General features: G+C 46.6%; 1 protein-coding gene across 2 annotated transcripts in view; it reads left to right on the forward strand.

The window, feature by feature from the left end:
- The first annotated feature begins 1,908 nt into the window (after positions 1-1,908).
- Positions 1,909-15,460, forward strand: part of glrbb (glycine receptor, beta b) — a 258,440-nt gene continuing 244,888 nt past the window's right edge. Inside the window, exons 1-2 of one of the 2 annotated variants that reach the window (XM_038792295.1) lie at positions 1,909-2,545; positions 3,294-3,447. In XM_038792295.1, coding sequence (XP_038648223.1) covers positions 3,326-3,447 — 122 coding nt within the window. In that variant the 5' untranslated portion in view covers positions 1,909-2,545; positions 3,294-3,325. Of the gene's footprint in view, positions 2,546-2,666; positions 2,835-3,293; positions 3,448-15,460 lie in introns of those variants that run through there. The other variant, XM_038792294.1, reaches the window with a different exon arrangement.

Raw genomic sequence — 15,460 nt, forward strand, 5'->3', positions numbered from 1 at the left:
ATCTGCATCCAGAATGGCAAACCAGTATCGTTCGCATCAAAGACTTGACACCGAGACACGTTATGCCCAAATCGAGAAGGAGTTCCTTGCCCTTGTCTTCACTTGTCAGAAATTTCATGACTTCATGTTGTCATGTAAGTGTTGAAACTGATTATCAGCCATTTATAACTATTCTTAAATAACCTGCTCACTGATAGTTTGTTTGTGTTCCAACAGGAATACTCGGATCCAGATCTCATTACAGCCTTGGTTCAGATGTGAAGAAAAGAGCTGAATTCAAGAGAAGAGATGAGAGTGACATCAATGGTAGCAGCTGACTGAGTGTGGCATCAAGGAGCCCCAGCAAATTGAAATCAATGGTAATCAGGAGGAATATTCTCCACTGGCTGGAGTCATACCTGGAATAAAGGAGGATGGTTGTGATTGTTGGAGGAAAACCATGCCAGCTTTAGGACATCACTGCAGGAGTTCCTCAGGGTACTGTCCTAGGCCGAACCACCTTCAGCTGCTTCATCAATGACCTTCCTCCTATCATAAGGATAGGACATAAGTGGAGGTGTTCAATGATGGTTGCACATTATATAATTCCATAGGCAGCTCTTCAGATAACAAAACAGTCAAGCCCACACGCAGCAAAACTTGGCCAACATTCAGGTTTAGGCTGTTGAGTGGCTCATGAGGTACATAAATACCAGACAATGATCATCTCCAACAAGAGAGAACCTAGCCATGTGTCCTTGATGTACACCAGCATTATCATCTCTGAATTCCTCACCATTACCATCCTAGGGGTCACCATTCACCAGAAACAAGCCTAGCTATACAAATACCATGGCAGGTCAGAGCTTGGGAATTCTGAAATGAGGAACCACATCCTGAGCTTTTCCATCATCGACCAAATTAGGAGTATGATAGAATAGTCTCCACTTGCCTGGATTTGCGCAGCTTATAACACTCAAGAAATTTTACACAATCCAGGACAAAACAACCCATTTCTGAACAACCTCTCTACCTTAAAAATTCACTCCCTCCACATTTGGCAAATGGCAAAAGTGTGTACCACCAACAAGATGCACGGCAGTAACTTGCCATGACGTCTTCAACAGCACCTTCCAAATGCACAATCTCTACCACCTAGAAGAACAAGGGAACAATGGAAACACCTGATTTTCAATTTTATCACCGTTTTTCCATTGTCACAATCATGTTTCTCCCTATCTAACAGCACTGTGGAAACACCATCCACAGATGGACTGCAGGGGTTCAAGAAGGCAGTTCACCACCACCTTTTTAAGGACCATTAGACATGGACAAGAAATCTGGCATAGCAAACGATGCCGATAATCCATTAATGAAAAGGAAATGTGGCATTGCCTGAACATATGAGGCAGAGATGCAGAAACAGAGAGAATGGAATTGAGTCTTTACAGAAACTCGGCATGAGGAATTGAAGTCAAGATATCTGTGGAAGAAAATGGTTTTTATAGTGGACATGAATCAACAGTGAATGTCCAGAAATAGGGACAGAGAAGTTGAGGAAGGGAAGAATTGGAAATGTAGAAATTGAGGGCAAGGGAAGAATGGAAATGGGAAGTGAAGTGAATGATTTTTCCCCAGTTGGGCTAGAACTGGAAATGGCATTGATACAGACCTCAATATCCAGAAGAAAAAGGTGATGTAGGAGGCCTGAGTAAGACAGGACCAAAGAACATCCAATTTCACCTTCCATATATCTTGCCAAAAGAAGTGGTGGAAACAAAATATTGTGGGGAACAATATTGATACTTTACATCAAAGATAAGGCCCAGGGTCACGAGACCTTCTGTCTGGCAGTCATGCAGGGTGCAACAAGGGTTCAATGATAGTAGTGCCAGAAGCTTGAAACAGCTAATTCTCTCTGACACTGTTGCAAGCACTCCTGAGAAGCACAGCCCTGTGTTCGAGAGACAACTATTTACTCGAATGCAGTGTTTAATGTAGTCATGTCAGATTGGCTTTTGTTATTCAGATCAAGAATTGGTGTAAGGGGACAGATTAATGGTGAGGGAAAGGACCCAAGGAAGAGTAATGCCGGAAGAACATCAAACGACACCGCTGATCACCATTTGACCACGCCGTTTAAAGTTTTGCAAAACCCCTTGGGTTCAGGGCAAAGGAAGGGCCGATCGATGATCCGGACTGCAAAATGAGCAGCAGCGTTGCCCGTTTCCCCTGATGTGTCGGGACTACTGCGCATGTAGCAGGTGCACACACATTGCTCCTCCATCTTGAGAAACAGTATCATCCACACACACACACACACACACACAAAAACAACAAAATAATACCAGCCGGCGTGTCAATGGTGCGGCGGATTGAAGATGCAGTGGGAGGATTGAGGTCAGGGCAGTGAAGGCTGCATGCAGCTCGCCCGCTTTACCGGAGCGGTCAAAGTCGAGCGCTCAGTCGCTGATGGATAAGAAGCACAAGGCACATTCCGGGGGACTCTTCAGATCTCGGCTTTTTTTTGTGAGGAGGGGAAAAAAGAATTGCACCACCGTTCACGGTGAGTATAGGAACAGTCAGATTGTTTATATATATATATATTCCCCATCCCCCCCCCCCCCCCCCCAGATGTGCCTGCGACTGATGTGTGAGGAGCTGCTGTGTGTGTGTTCAAGGCGCCATCGCCCTTGGTATTTGTTGCTTCATGTTGTGCTGGTCCCGATGCCCATAGCCTCCAGGCTCCGGCCGGCTGCAGCTTGATGTTCTGAGGGGAGGGAGTGGGGGGCGGTTTATTGTTTACAGAAGCGGCTGGAATTTGTGTCGAAGGATGCAGCCCGCCTCCGCCGCAGGTACGACTATAATGCGCTTCCCCATCGACCTGCAATGTCATGTCATTCATGTGTAATGTGCTCCGTCAACGATAAATTAAACACATCAGACGTCGCGTATTTATCTTGCTTTTAAAATCTTTGAATTTTGGAAGAGAAATGTTTTCCTGGGGAGAAAAAGACTGGACAGGTTCACGGTATCGGTGATGGTTCAACCGGGACTTTTTTTTCCTTTTTCAAATAATGAATGCGCTCCGAAGATTTCCTATCCAGTCGTGGTATGTGTGTGGCAACTCTTTAACGTTGCTGCCCGGAGCTGATGGACCGTCGTGTTGGCCCATCGGTCTTGTGCACACGCTCTGACGTGGACCCATGTACACATGTTTCATCTGTTTAGTATTTCCCTGTGTTGTCATTCGCAAAATGGAGTTCCTGAAAAGGATGAGCATTGACTGACATTTGTTTCACCCCCTGTTCCAGATTAGGATTGTTCCAGACCAATCCGTTCAGGAATGGAGCTGATCAAGAAATCCCTCCTCTTCGTTATCTTCTGCTTTTGGATTGAACTAGGCTTGTCCAGCGATAAGTCTTCAAAGAAAGCGAAGGCGAAGAAGAAGCAGCATCCGTGTCCATCGTACGTTGTCTTTTCGTTTTCCTCTCTGGTGTCAAAATGAGTCTTTGTGCTTTTCTTTAAAAGTAGGTGCTTCCCAAGTAATGATGGCCAGTAGTTTCAGGTATTCCCTGGTTTCAGGTATTCCCCTCCACAATATCGCACAGCTTTACCACATGATGCAGGAAGAGAGGGCAGCACAGTGGTGCAGTGGGTAGCAATTCATTTTTTTCAATTAAGGGACAATTTAGCACGGCCAATCCATCTACCCCGCACATCTTTTGGGTTGTGGGGACGAAACCCACGCAGACATGGGGAGAATGTGCAAACTCCGCACAGACAGTGACCCAGAGCCGGGATCGAACCTGGGACCTCGGCGCCGTGAGGCAGGAGTGCTAACCACAGCGCCACCGTGCTGCCCGGATGGTGACCATTTTAAGGGGCGTCTGTCTTCACTCAGAAATATTAAAAAACATCTTTTTCAGCTCTGTTGTCATTTTCCATCATGAAGTCTTGGGTAAATGTTGCCGGGGTAATTTAAGTCACTTGTGTCCTTGATTACAAACAGGCGAGAAGGTTTCCTGGGTTATCATCAGCCCGTTGTTTCTTTAAAAAATGGTGCAAATGTGGTTGAATGAAAAACCCCACAATTATGTGAAATTTCACAGTATTCCTTCAGGAACTTCCAGGAGGGAGATAACTGGATAAAAATAGATGTAAGTAGCCTGAGGTTGCTATGGCATTTTTGCACGTAGTTCTTGTCGATCAAATTCTACATGCCAGCGGTGCTTGGAGCAAAGGATTGACACCTGAAAATTATTGTGCAACTTGTTCACCAGTTGGAGACAGAAGTTGCAAGCTTCTAACAGTTGTTTGCGATGTCAGAAACCAGTTGGTGCAAATGCTGGAAAAATTCAAGAGGCCATGTTGCAGTTTCCAACCACCTCAGAGCCCCGTGCATCACTTCCTCACAAGTGTACCTTAACACTGAGGCCAATGGTGTAAATTCTTCACCAAATGTAGCAGCTGCATATCAACTTTGAACTCTTAAGTGAGGGTTTCAGGAAACTATGGGCCAGAATTCTCTGGTTGTTGGGATTCACTTTACCCTCTGGCCGCGCACTCCTGCCAGCAGATTTTGCGGCAGCGTGGGGTGGTTTCAAAGAGAAATCCCATTGACAAGTGGCGCGAGGATATAATCCCATCGCCAGCAAATGCCATGCGGCCGAGAAACACGAGGCTGGGGCACCGGAGAATTCCGCCCATATTTTCCACCCATTTCAGCCATGAGAATCTTCTGTGGCTTAGTGAATATAGCTTTGGATGATAGCTTGTTAGACATATGTAGAATTCCAAAGATGTGCAGGTTACGTAGATTGACCATGCTAAATTACCCTAGAGTGTCCAAAGGTGTGCAGGTTAGGTATGGTTATGGTGGGAGAGTGGGCCTAGGTGGGGTACTCCTTCAGAGGGTTGGTTCAGACTTGATGGGCCGAATACCCTCCTACTGCACTATTGGGATTCTATGATTCTATGGTTCTATGAAATGTTTCCATCCTGCCCAGTCTGCCTTCCACAATGACAACCATAGCAAACAACACAAGTTGCTGCAGTTCCACCAATTAAACAATCTCATACCTGTAGGAACCATAACTTGGACTCCAACTTGAATCTTTCAATTAAAGGATGCAATAGGGTAGGCTTTTATAAATTTTCACTTCAGATACATTGTGCATATGCACATTAGAAGATAATACACAATGCTCTTTTATCTGTGCACAAAAATCCTTTGGTCTCTACTAATCTCAGTCTCTAAAATCCTGATGCGCATTTCAGGCAGAAAGTTCAACATGGCTAACCTAGTAAATCATTAGACAGAGCTACAGCTATCTTCTGTTTTTGTCACATCAGCAACTGTTCCTTTGGTAAGTTTAATTGATGAAATTAGAAATCTGGGGGATCAGTCATTAGATTCTTTCCATTAGTCAAGTATATGCCTAACATGTATATTTTGTGATCTACTGCCATGCAGTCTCTGTACACTTTGAATATGTGCCTATGCTGGTGTTTTCCTGCAGTAGTGTCAGTGCTTCTGACTGTGGGCCTTCAGTTATTTAAATGCAATGTTAGAAAGATTAATCATATTTCACTGACTGAAGTATTCCGGGAGGAAATGTCTTACAGAGAAGTTATGGATGACTGCTAATGAGTACCAAATAGGATATTTGATGGTCTCAGGATATCTCAAAAAGCTTCACAGTCAATGAAGTTGTCTTGAAGTTTAATTGCTGTTGTCTTGTAGGAAATGTGGAAGCCAATTCGCAGATAGTAAATTCTTTCAAACAGGAATGTATTAAGGATGACATTGGGTGGTTTAATGATGTTGGTTGAGGGATGAAAAAAATAAGGTTGCCATAGTCCCAGGTGACTATAGGTTGCTTTCCACTTCGAGGGGGAGAGCTGACTGGTGGTGATTTAACCTGAAGACCACCACACCTCAGGCGAGGGGCAAGGTTGAGAGTAACCTCAGCTGCTTCGGGAATTGAACCTGCGATATTGGCCTTTTTCTGCATCGCAAACCAGCTGCCCAGCCAACTGAGCTAAACCGGGATGAATTTTGGGCAGGTAACTACCGAGAAATCCTGTGCTTTCCTTTGAAGTAGTGTCAGAGGATCTTTTATGTCCATCTGTGAAGCAGACCTCAAAAATAGCAGCGAAAACAGATTCTACTTCAGAACCAGACTGAAATATTAACTTTCAATGTGTTGCATAAGTCTCGAGAGTGGGGCCAGAATCCAGAGCTCCAGCAATTTAGAGACTGTCTGTTGACATGTGTTTTAATGACCCGCCTTTGCAGTTCTCTATTTAAGTTACTGATGGTGACGAGATTTGAACAAGAATCCACAATCACATCAGTACTGGTTTGAAAGTACACGGTTACCTTTCTATGCTGGCGCAATTAGGATTTACTCCCTCAGCTGCAGCAGGGAGCAAACACCGGAGGATAAGTCTAGAGATGCAGTTGTTGCAAACCACATAATTGGAGGAAGGCATGCCTCTTGAGGTTCAGCACTGTACCTGTGTTCTGTTAGGTGCAATATTTACAAGAGTTTACAAGTGTTGACATGTTTTCAAATGTTTACAAGTGCTTTTAACTGCCTTTAAGTGCTTCCAGGTGTTTTCATGTGCTTCCAGGTGTTTTCCTGTGCTTCCAGGTGTTAACAGGTGTTTTCAAGTATTTACTGCTCTTTTAAGCATTTACAGTTTTTAAATGTTTACAGATGTTTATAAGGGTTCCTTCATTCAACTTTTAATTCCAGCCCCCATTATCCCTTCCTGCCATCACCCCAGCTCTGCTCACTATCCCCCCCATCCCCAGCTCAGGTCAACTCCCTCCCCACCCCTGACTTTTCCCCTCACTTCAGCTCCCCCCCCTCCCCCGAAAGCTCCTTACCTCTCTCCTCCCCCTCGCTAGCTCTGTTCAATGTCCCTCATTCCCCACCGAAGAACTGCCCAGCACACATTCCCTTAATGCCCCCCTCTTGGCTATGACAAACCGCCTCTTCTCTGCACCCCTGATTTGTCAGTCCTTTCAGTGTCGGAGAAGAGCAGAGGGAGGAGTTATACAGAGCTGGGGTGGCAGGGGTTGTGGAAGCAGGGGCAGTGAGCTGAGCCAGAGGTGTTTACAGAGTGGGGGCGCAGTGAGTGGAAGTGGTGTTAGTATGGCAAGCAGAGCTTGCCGGGCTATGGGTGGAGGTGTGGGGTGCTGCGGGGTCTGGGGGCGTAGAAGGGCAGCACTGTAGCACAGTGGGTAGCACTGTTGCTTCACAGCTCCAGGGTCCCAGGTTCGATTCCCGGCTTGGGTCACTTGCACAGTCTGCAAGTTCTCCTTGTGTCTGCGTGGGTTTCCTCCAGCTGCTCCGGTTTCCTCCTATAAATCCCGAACGACGCGCTGATACGTAATTTGGACATTGTAAATTCTCCCTCTGTGTACCCGAACAGACGCTGGATTGTGGCGACGAGGGGCTTTTCACAGTAACTTCATTGCAGTGTTAATGTAAGCCTACTTGTGACAATAAAGATTATTATTATTATTATTATAAAGAAGGGGAGCAGGTCTGGAGATGAGGAAGGTGGGTGGGTAGAACACTGGGTGCCAAAGGAAATGGCACTGAGTGGAGCCTGGGCTTTTGGGAATGTGGAAGTGCTTTGACACTCCTGATTTAGGACTGTGTTCTTGGAGTTGGCTTTGCACCTGTTAGGACCAGACCTAAATAATTCAGTGTAAATAACTGGCTAAATACTGGGCAATCAGGTGAAGTTTACATAGAACATCACAGCGCAATACAGGCCCTTCGGCCCTCGATGTTGCGCCGACCTGTGAAACCACTCTAAAGCCCACCTTCACTATTCCCTTATCATCCATATGTTTATCCAATGACCTTTAAATGACCTTAATGTTGGCGAGTCCACTACTGTCGCAGGCAGGTTATTCCATGCCCTTACTACTCTCTGAGTAAAGAACCTACCTCTGACATCTGTCCTATATCTATCTCCCCTCAATTTAAAGCTATGCCCCCTTGTGCTAGCCATCACCATCCGAGGAAAAAGGCTCTCACTGACAACCCTATCTAATCCTCTGATCATCTTGTATGCCACAATTAAGTCACCTCTTAACCTTCTTCTCTCTAACGAAAACAGCCTTAAGTCCCTCCGCCTTTCCTCATAAGATCTTCCCTTCATACCAGGCAACATTCTGGTAAATCTCCTCTGCACCCATTCCAATGCTTCACATCCTTCCTATAATGCGGCGACCAGAACTGCACGCAATACTCCAAATGGGGCCGCACCAGAGCTTTGTACAGCTGCAAAATGACCTCATGGCTCCGAAACTCAATCCATCTGCCAAAAAAAGTTAACACACCGTAAGCCTTCTTAACAACCTTATCAACCTGGGTGGCAACTTTCAGGGATTTATGTACATGGACACCGAGATCTCTCTGCTCATAGGCACTGCCAAGATTCTTACCATTAGCCCAGTACTCTGTCTTCGTGTTACTCCTTCCAAAATGAATCACCTAACACTTTTCTGCATTAAACTCCATTGCCACCTCTCAGCCCAGCTCTGCAGCTTATCTATGTCCCTCTGTAACCTGCAACATCCTTCCGCACTGTCCACAACTCTACCGACTTTAGTGTCATCTGCAAATTTACTCACCCATCCTTCTATGCCCTCCTCCAGGTCATTTATAAAAATGTCAAGCAGCAGTGGCCCCAAAACAGATCCTTGTGGTACACCACTAGTAACTTAACTTCAGGCTGAATATTTCCCATCACCCACCACCCTCTGTCTTCTTACAGCGAGCCAATTTCTGGTCCAAACTGCGAAATCACCCTGAATCCCATGCCTCCATATTTTCCGCAATAGCCTACCGTTGGGAACATTATCAAACGCTTTACTGAGATCCATATACACCACATCAACTGCTTTACCCTCGTCCACCTGTTTGGTCACCTTCTCAAAGAACTCAATAAGGTTTGTGAGGCACAACCTACCCTACACAAAACCGTGTTGACTATCCCTGATCAAATTATTCCTTTCTAGATGATTATAAATCCTACCTCTTATAAACCTTTCCAAGCCTTTGCCCACAACAGAAGTAATGCTCACTGGTCTATAGTTACCGGGGTTGTCTCTACTCCCCTTCTTGAACAAGGGGACAACATTTGCTATCCTCCAGTTTTCTGGCACTATTCCTGTAGACAATGACGACATAAAGATCAAAGCCAAAGGGTCAGCAATCTCCTCCCTAGCTTCCCAGCGAATCCTAAGATAAATCCCATCCGGCTCAGGAGACTTATCTATTTTCACACTTTCCGGAAACATCTCCTCCTTATGAACCTCAAGCCCTACTAGTCTAGTAGCCTGTATCTCAGTATTATCCTCGACAACATTGTCTTTTTCTGCATGAATATTGACGAAAATATTCATTTAGCACCTCTCCCATCTCCTCGGACTCCACGCACAACTTCCCACTACTGTCCTTGACTGGCCCTACTCTTACCCTAGTCATTCTTTTATTCCTGACATACCTAGAGAAAGCTTTAGGGTTATCCTTGATCCTACCTGCCAAAGACTTCTCATGTCCCCTCCTGGCTTTTCGTAGCTCTCTCTTTAGGTCCTTCCTAGCTAACTTGTAACTCTCGAGTGCCCTAACTGAACCTTCATGTCTTATCTTTACATAAGTCTCCTTCTTCCTCTTGACAAGTGATTCAACTACTTTAGTAAACCACGGTTCCCTCACTCGACCACTTCTTCCCTGCCTGACAGGAACATACTTATAAAGCACACGCAGTAGCTGTTCCTTGAACAAGCTCCACATTTCAATTGTCCCCATCCCCTGCAGTTTCCTTCCCCATCCTATGCATCCTAAGTTTTGCCTCATCGCATCATAATTGCCTTTCCCCCAGCTATAGCTCTTGCCCTGCGGTATATACTTATCCCTTTCCATCGCTAAAGTAAACGTAACTGAGTTGTGGTCACTATCACCAAAGTGCTCACCTACCTCCAAATCTAGCACCTGTCCTGGATCATTACCCAGTACCAAATCCAATGTGGCCTCGCCTCTTGTTGGCCTGTCTACATACTGTGTCAGGAAACCCTCCTGCACATATTGGACAAAAACGGACCCATCTAAAGTACTCGATCTATAGCGTTTCCAGTCAATATTTGGAAAGTTAAAGTCCCCCATAACAACTACCCTGTTACTTTCGCTCCTGTCCAGAATCATCTTTGTAATCCTTTCCTCTACATCTATGAAACTTTTCGGAGGCCTAAAGAAAACACCCAACAGGGTGACCTCTCCTTTCCTGTTTCTAACCTCAGCCCATACTACCTCAGTAGACGAGTCCTCATCAAACGTCCTTTCTGCCACCGTAATACTGTCCTTGACTAACAATGCCACCCCTCCCCCTCTTTTATCACCTTCCCTGAGCTTACTGAACTATCTAAACCCAGGAACCTGCAACAACCATTCTTCTCCCTGCTCTAGCCATGTCTCCGAAATGGCCACAACATCGAAGTTCCAGGTACCAACCTATGCTCCAAATTCACCCACCTTATTCCGGATGCTCCTGGCGTTGAAGTAGACACACTTTAAACCACCTTCCTGCCTGCTGGTACACTCCTGCAACCTTGAAACCTTACTCATTACCTCACTACTCTCAACCTCCTGTATACTGGAGCTACAATCCAGGTTCCCAACCCCCTGCTGAATTAGTTTAAACCCTTCCAAAGAGCATCAGCAAATTTCCCCCCCCCCCAGATATTGGTACCCCTCTGGTCCAGGTGTAGACCATCCCGTTTGTAGAGGTCCCATCTACCCCAGAATGAGCCCCAATTATGCAGGTATCTGAAACCCTCCCTCCTGCACCATCCCTGTAGCCACATGGTGATAGGTCCCAGCAGGAGCATCAATCGAGCCATTTCTGTTGAACCGCAAGTTCTGAGTTCTAGTGTAAGATGGCTCCCGAGTAGTTGTGGTGCTTTTGCGGCCTTCAATTTCGCAAACGATTCAGCATTCACTGCTGTTGGGACCGGAAGATCTCGGCCATTCTTCCACTGATATTCTTCCATAATTGACCCTGTGCCAAGCATAGAAACAGTGAAAACTTAGGAAGTAGTGCAAATTGAATTTAGTACAGAAAATTGTGAGGTGATTTGTTTTTTGTGAGTACAAAAGCAGATAAGTTATTCTGAATTTTTATTTAGGCCCAGTTAGGCTACTAAAAGACGATTCCCTCCAGTGTCTTTGAAAGAATACAGAGGAGAGTTACCAGAGTGGTTCCAGAGGTGGGGGATTTCAGCTACAATGTTAGGCTGGGCAAGCTAGGGTTGTTCTCCTTGAAATAAAGACTGAGTGCAGATTTGGTAGAGGTGTGCAAAATAATGAAAATGTAGACAAATAAAGTTTGTCCCCATTAGCTGATTGTGCAAGGACTCGGGGACACAGATTTAAGGTTTTGGGCGAGAGATTCAGACAGAATGTGAAGAAGAACCTTTTTACGCAGCGAGTGGTTATGTCCTGGAACACACTGCCCATGACCGCGGTGAAAGCAATGATAGTAAATGATTTCGAAAGAAAATTTGGTGGTCGCTTGAGAGAAATAAACTTGCAGGGCAAAAGGAACAGAGAAGGAGAATGGGACTGACTGGTCTGCTCTACTGGAAGCCAGCATGAACCTGATGGGGCAAATGACCTACTTTAGTGCTGTAAATGACTCCATGTCCCTTTGCTTTGCTTGCAAACATAGTAACAATAGATAAAAAAAACAAGGAGCGTTACTCCAAAAGTTCTTAGTGCTGCTTTGCCCGACATTTGGGTTATTATGTGTCCAGCTGTTTATAGTTGTTGCAAGATGGAAGAATTCCTTTTTAAGATTTGGCTACCGCACCAAAATATGGAGGTCTTTATCCTACCCTATCTATTCCATCTTTCACTGTAGTATGCATGACAACGATAATATTCTGCACATCAAAATGATGTTCCACTGTGCCCAGCTTGAAGCTGCATACATTGAACTTTGTACTTGTTGTAAAATAGATCCCAGTCCAGAAGATGAAGGGTGAAGCAAGACACAAATCCTTCTCTTGGCAGTTGGCTTATTTACAGAATGCAGCATTATATGTATAATCAGCCTCCTAGCTGCCAACATCCAGTACCCCTGAAGTCTTTCTTGTACTCGGAGTACAACAGTGAAATGGATTAATTAACTAATGAACCAACCCTTACTGAGGAGAGATGAGGCACTCCAGCCCCTGCGGAATCACCAGTTGTGGAAGGCGGTGTGGTGGACATGACGTACTTCCTTTCCAAGGACAGCCCGGCATGGATATAATCACAGAAGAGGCAGTCAGGATGGACAACTTGGTCAAGCACCCACTGCTTCCATAGAACCACAACAATGCAGAAGGAGGCCATTCGGCCTATTAAGTTTGCACTGACCCTCAAAAACAGCACCCTACCTGGGTCCACCTCCTCACCCTATCCCGAGAGTCCTGTAACCTCACCACCTCCTCGTCCTATCCCTGTAGTCCTGTAACCCCACCTACCTGCACATCTTTGGACTGTAGGAGAAAACCGGTGCACCCGGAGGAAACCCACACGTACACGGGAAGAATGTGTAAACTCCACACAGACAGTCACCCAAAGTGGGAATTGAATCGGGGTCCCAGTGCTGTGATCATAGAATTTACAGTGCAGAAGGAGGTCATTCAGCCCATCGGATCTGCACTAGCCTTTGGATAGCCCACACCTCCACCCCCTATCCCTGTAGCCCAATAACCTCACCTGACCTTTTTGGACACTAAGGGCAATTTTTATCATGGCCAATCCACCTAACCGGCACATCTTTGTACTGTGGGAGAAAACCGGAGCACCCAGAGGAAACTCACGTCCACACGGGTAGAACATGCAGACTCTGCACAGACAGTGACCCAAGCCGGGAATCAAACCTGGGACCCTGGAGCTGTGATGCAGCAGTGCTAACCACTGTGCCACCTTGCTTAGACCTGTTAATAGCCATCTTGGCCAGGCCCAGGCACAGCCCCATGAGAAGTCGCTCCAGTCAGACATGGTGGGCTGAATGGTCTCTTTCTGTGCCATAATTTTTCTTGGTTCTATTTTTAAAAACTTATCAAATAAATTAAAAATAATATTATCACAGTCTGGCGATGAGGATACAATTTTGGATTCTCTCGCCAAACTAATTTGTTGGAGAAGTTTCCTGGAAACCAGTAGAGGAATTGGAATTTTATTTTGCTGAGAAATATTTTAAAACCCAGTCTTTGTGAAAAGGCTGTTTCTACATGTGGGTAGACTGCCCCTCGAAGATGGCTGCATGAATCAATATTATTGGGTGAACTGGGAGAGCACAGCTGTAACTGGGAGTCTTTTGGTTCAAGTGCGGAGCTATTCAAGAGTGTTTTTCACTGCTGATAATGTCCTCAATGTCCCTGATACTCCAGCTGTTAATCAAGCAGTCAGGAAAATGGCGATAAAATCTGATTGAAGCAGGCTAGGAGAATCCCGGGGGGAGGCGCGAATCCCGCCCTGCTGCCGGCTGCCCTATTCTCCGGCACCTTTTCGGGGGCCGGCAGGATTCCCGCCACGCCGGTCGGGGGCCAATGACAGCGGCTCCCTCGGCGATTCTCCGGGCCCCGATGGACCGAGTGGCCGTAAAGTTTTGACCAGTCCCACCGGCGTGAATTACTCACCTCACGCACGTCGGGACCTGGCAGGTAAGTGTGCGGGGGCGGTCCTGGGGGGAGTGCGTGGGGGGATCCGACCCCAGGGGGGGCCCCCACAATGGCCTGGCCCGTAATCGGGACCTACCGATCTAAGGGCGGGCTGGTTCCGTGGGGGGGGGCCTTCTTTCCTCCGCGCCGGGCCCCTGTAGGGCTCTGCCATATTACCCGGGGGCTGGGTAGAAGGGAACCCCGCGCATGCGTGGAAATACACCGCCGGTCTGCGCATGCACATAAATACGCCAGCCTGTCTGCGCATACGCGAGATCATGCTTGCTGTTCCGCGCATGCGCAAACTCGCGCCAGCCATTCGGCGCGGGCTAGAGCGGCGCCAACCACTCCAGCATCATCCAAGCCTCCGAAAGGTTGGAGAATTCCTCATTTTCGGGGGCTGTTGACGCTGGACTGGTTGGCGCCGGTTTTCCTGTCAGCTTGGGGACTTAGCTCCATTTTCAGAGAATCCCGCCCCTGTTCAGTGATGGAGATTTTGGGCGTGATTTACCCGAAGAATTTCTGTGTTCGGTTTCGAGCGCAAATTGGGGTGTTTCTGGGCGGCTGTAGCACTTTGCAGTTTTTGTTTGGCCTGGGGAAGTATTTCTCCGCTGGGGCCACACCAGGAGGGATTTCCTGCTGATGAGGAAAGGCTCCACGCAGATTGAATGCCATTTTGTCTGGTATTATGGGCCAGGGTTTAGAGCACAGCAAAGTATATCATGGAGTTCACCTGGCCCACAACTTTGAACAGATTTTGGTTATGGGGAGCACAAGGGCCCACTTTACAGGTGGGATGCAAAAGAGATCTAAAAGTGTTTTTAAACAAAGACAAGGTTTATTCTATGAATCTAGTTAACATTTTAAAAACACGCAGTAAACTATCAACACTGATAATCCCCCAGATACAATACTCTATAAATTAGGGCAGCACGGTAGTACAAGTGGAGCACTGTGGCTTCACAGCGCCAGGCCCCAGTTTCGATTCCCCGTTGGGTCACTGTCTGTGCAGAGTTTGCACGTTCTCCCCGTGTCTGCCTGAGTTTCCTCCCACAGTCCAAAGACGTGCAGGTTAGATGGATTGGCCATGATAAATTACCCTCAGTGACCAAAAAGGTTAAGAGGGGTTATAGGGTTACGGGGATAGTGTGGCAGTGAGGGTCGGTGCAGACTCGATGGGCTGAATGGCCTCCTTCTGCACTGTATGTTCTATGTTCTATAACCCTCAATAACTTTCCAAACAACATCCATAAGTCAAAAAACCCTTTTAACAAAGACAGTAGGTTTGCATCCCTTACAGAAACAGGTATTACTTTGAAATCATCAAGTGATCTGGAGACATTCTTTAGCGAGAGAGAGAGATATAAAGCTTCTTGTTTGAATGAAAACGAAATTAAGACACATTGCAGCTGCCAGCTCAAAAAAGAAAGTAAAAGCAGAGGCAGAGCTCAGCTCCACCCAGTCAATGCCACTGGCTACCCCAATCTTTCCCTCACACTTTCAGGACCCCCCCCCCCCCCCCATCTTCCCATCTTCCCAACTGTGGGGAGGCCCCCGTACCTCTATCTGGTAAGACCCCTCCGGACTCAAGCTCTGGCATTGCCAGCCGAGCACCCTGGCAGTTCCGGCAAATGTGTATTTAAATGAGCTGTACGGCCCAGTGAGGGTTCAATATAGATCGTGACAACTCATTCCTGCTTCCAAACCCATAGTTTCGAACATCGCAAATCTCACGAGTGG

This window comes from Scyliorhinus canicula, chromosome 3, assembly GCF_902713615.1.
Source record: "Scyliorhinus canicula chromosome 3, sScyCan1.1, whole genome shotgun sequence".
Lineage (NCBI taxonomy): Eukaryota > Metazoa > Chordata > Chondrichthyes > Carcharhiniformes > Scyliorhinidae > Scyliorhinus > Scyliorhinus canicula.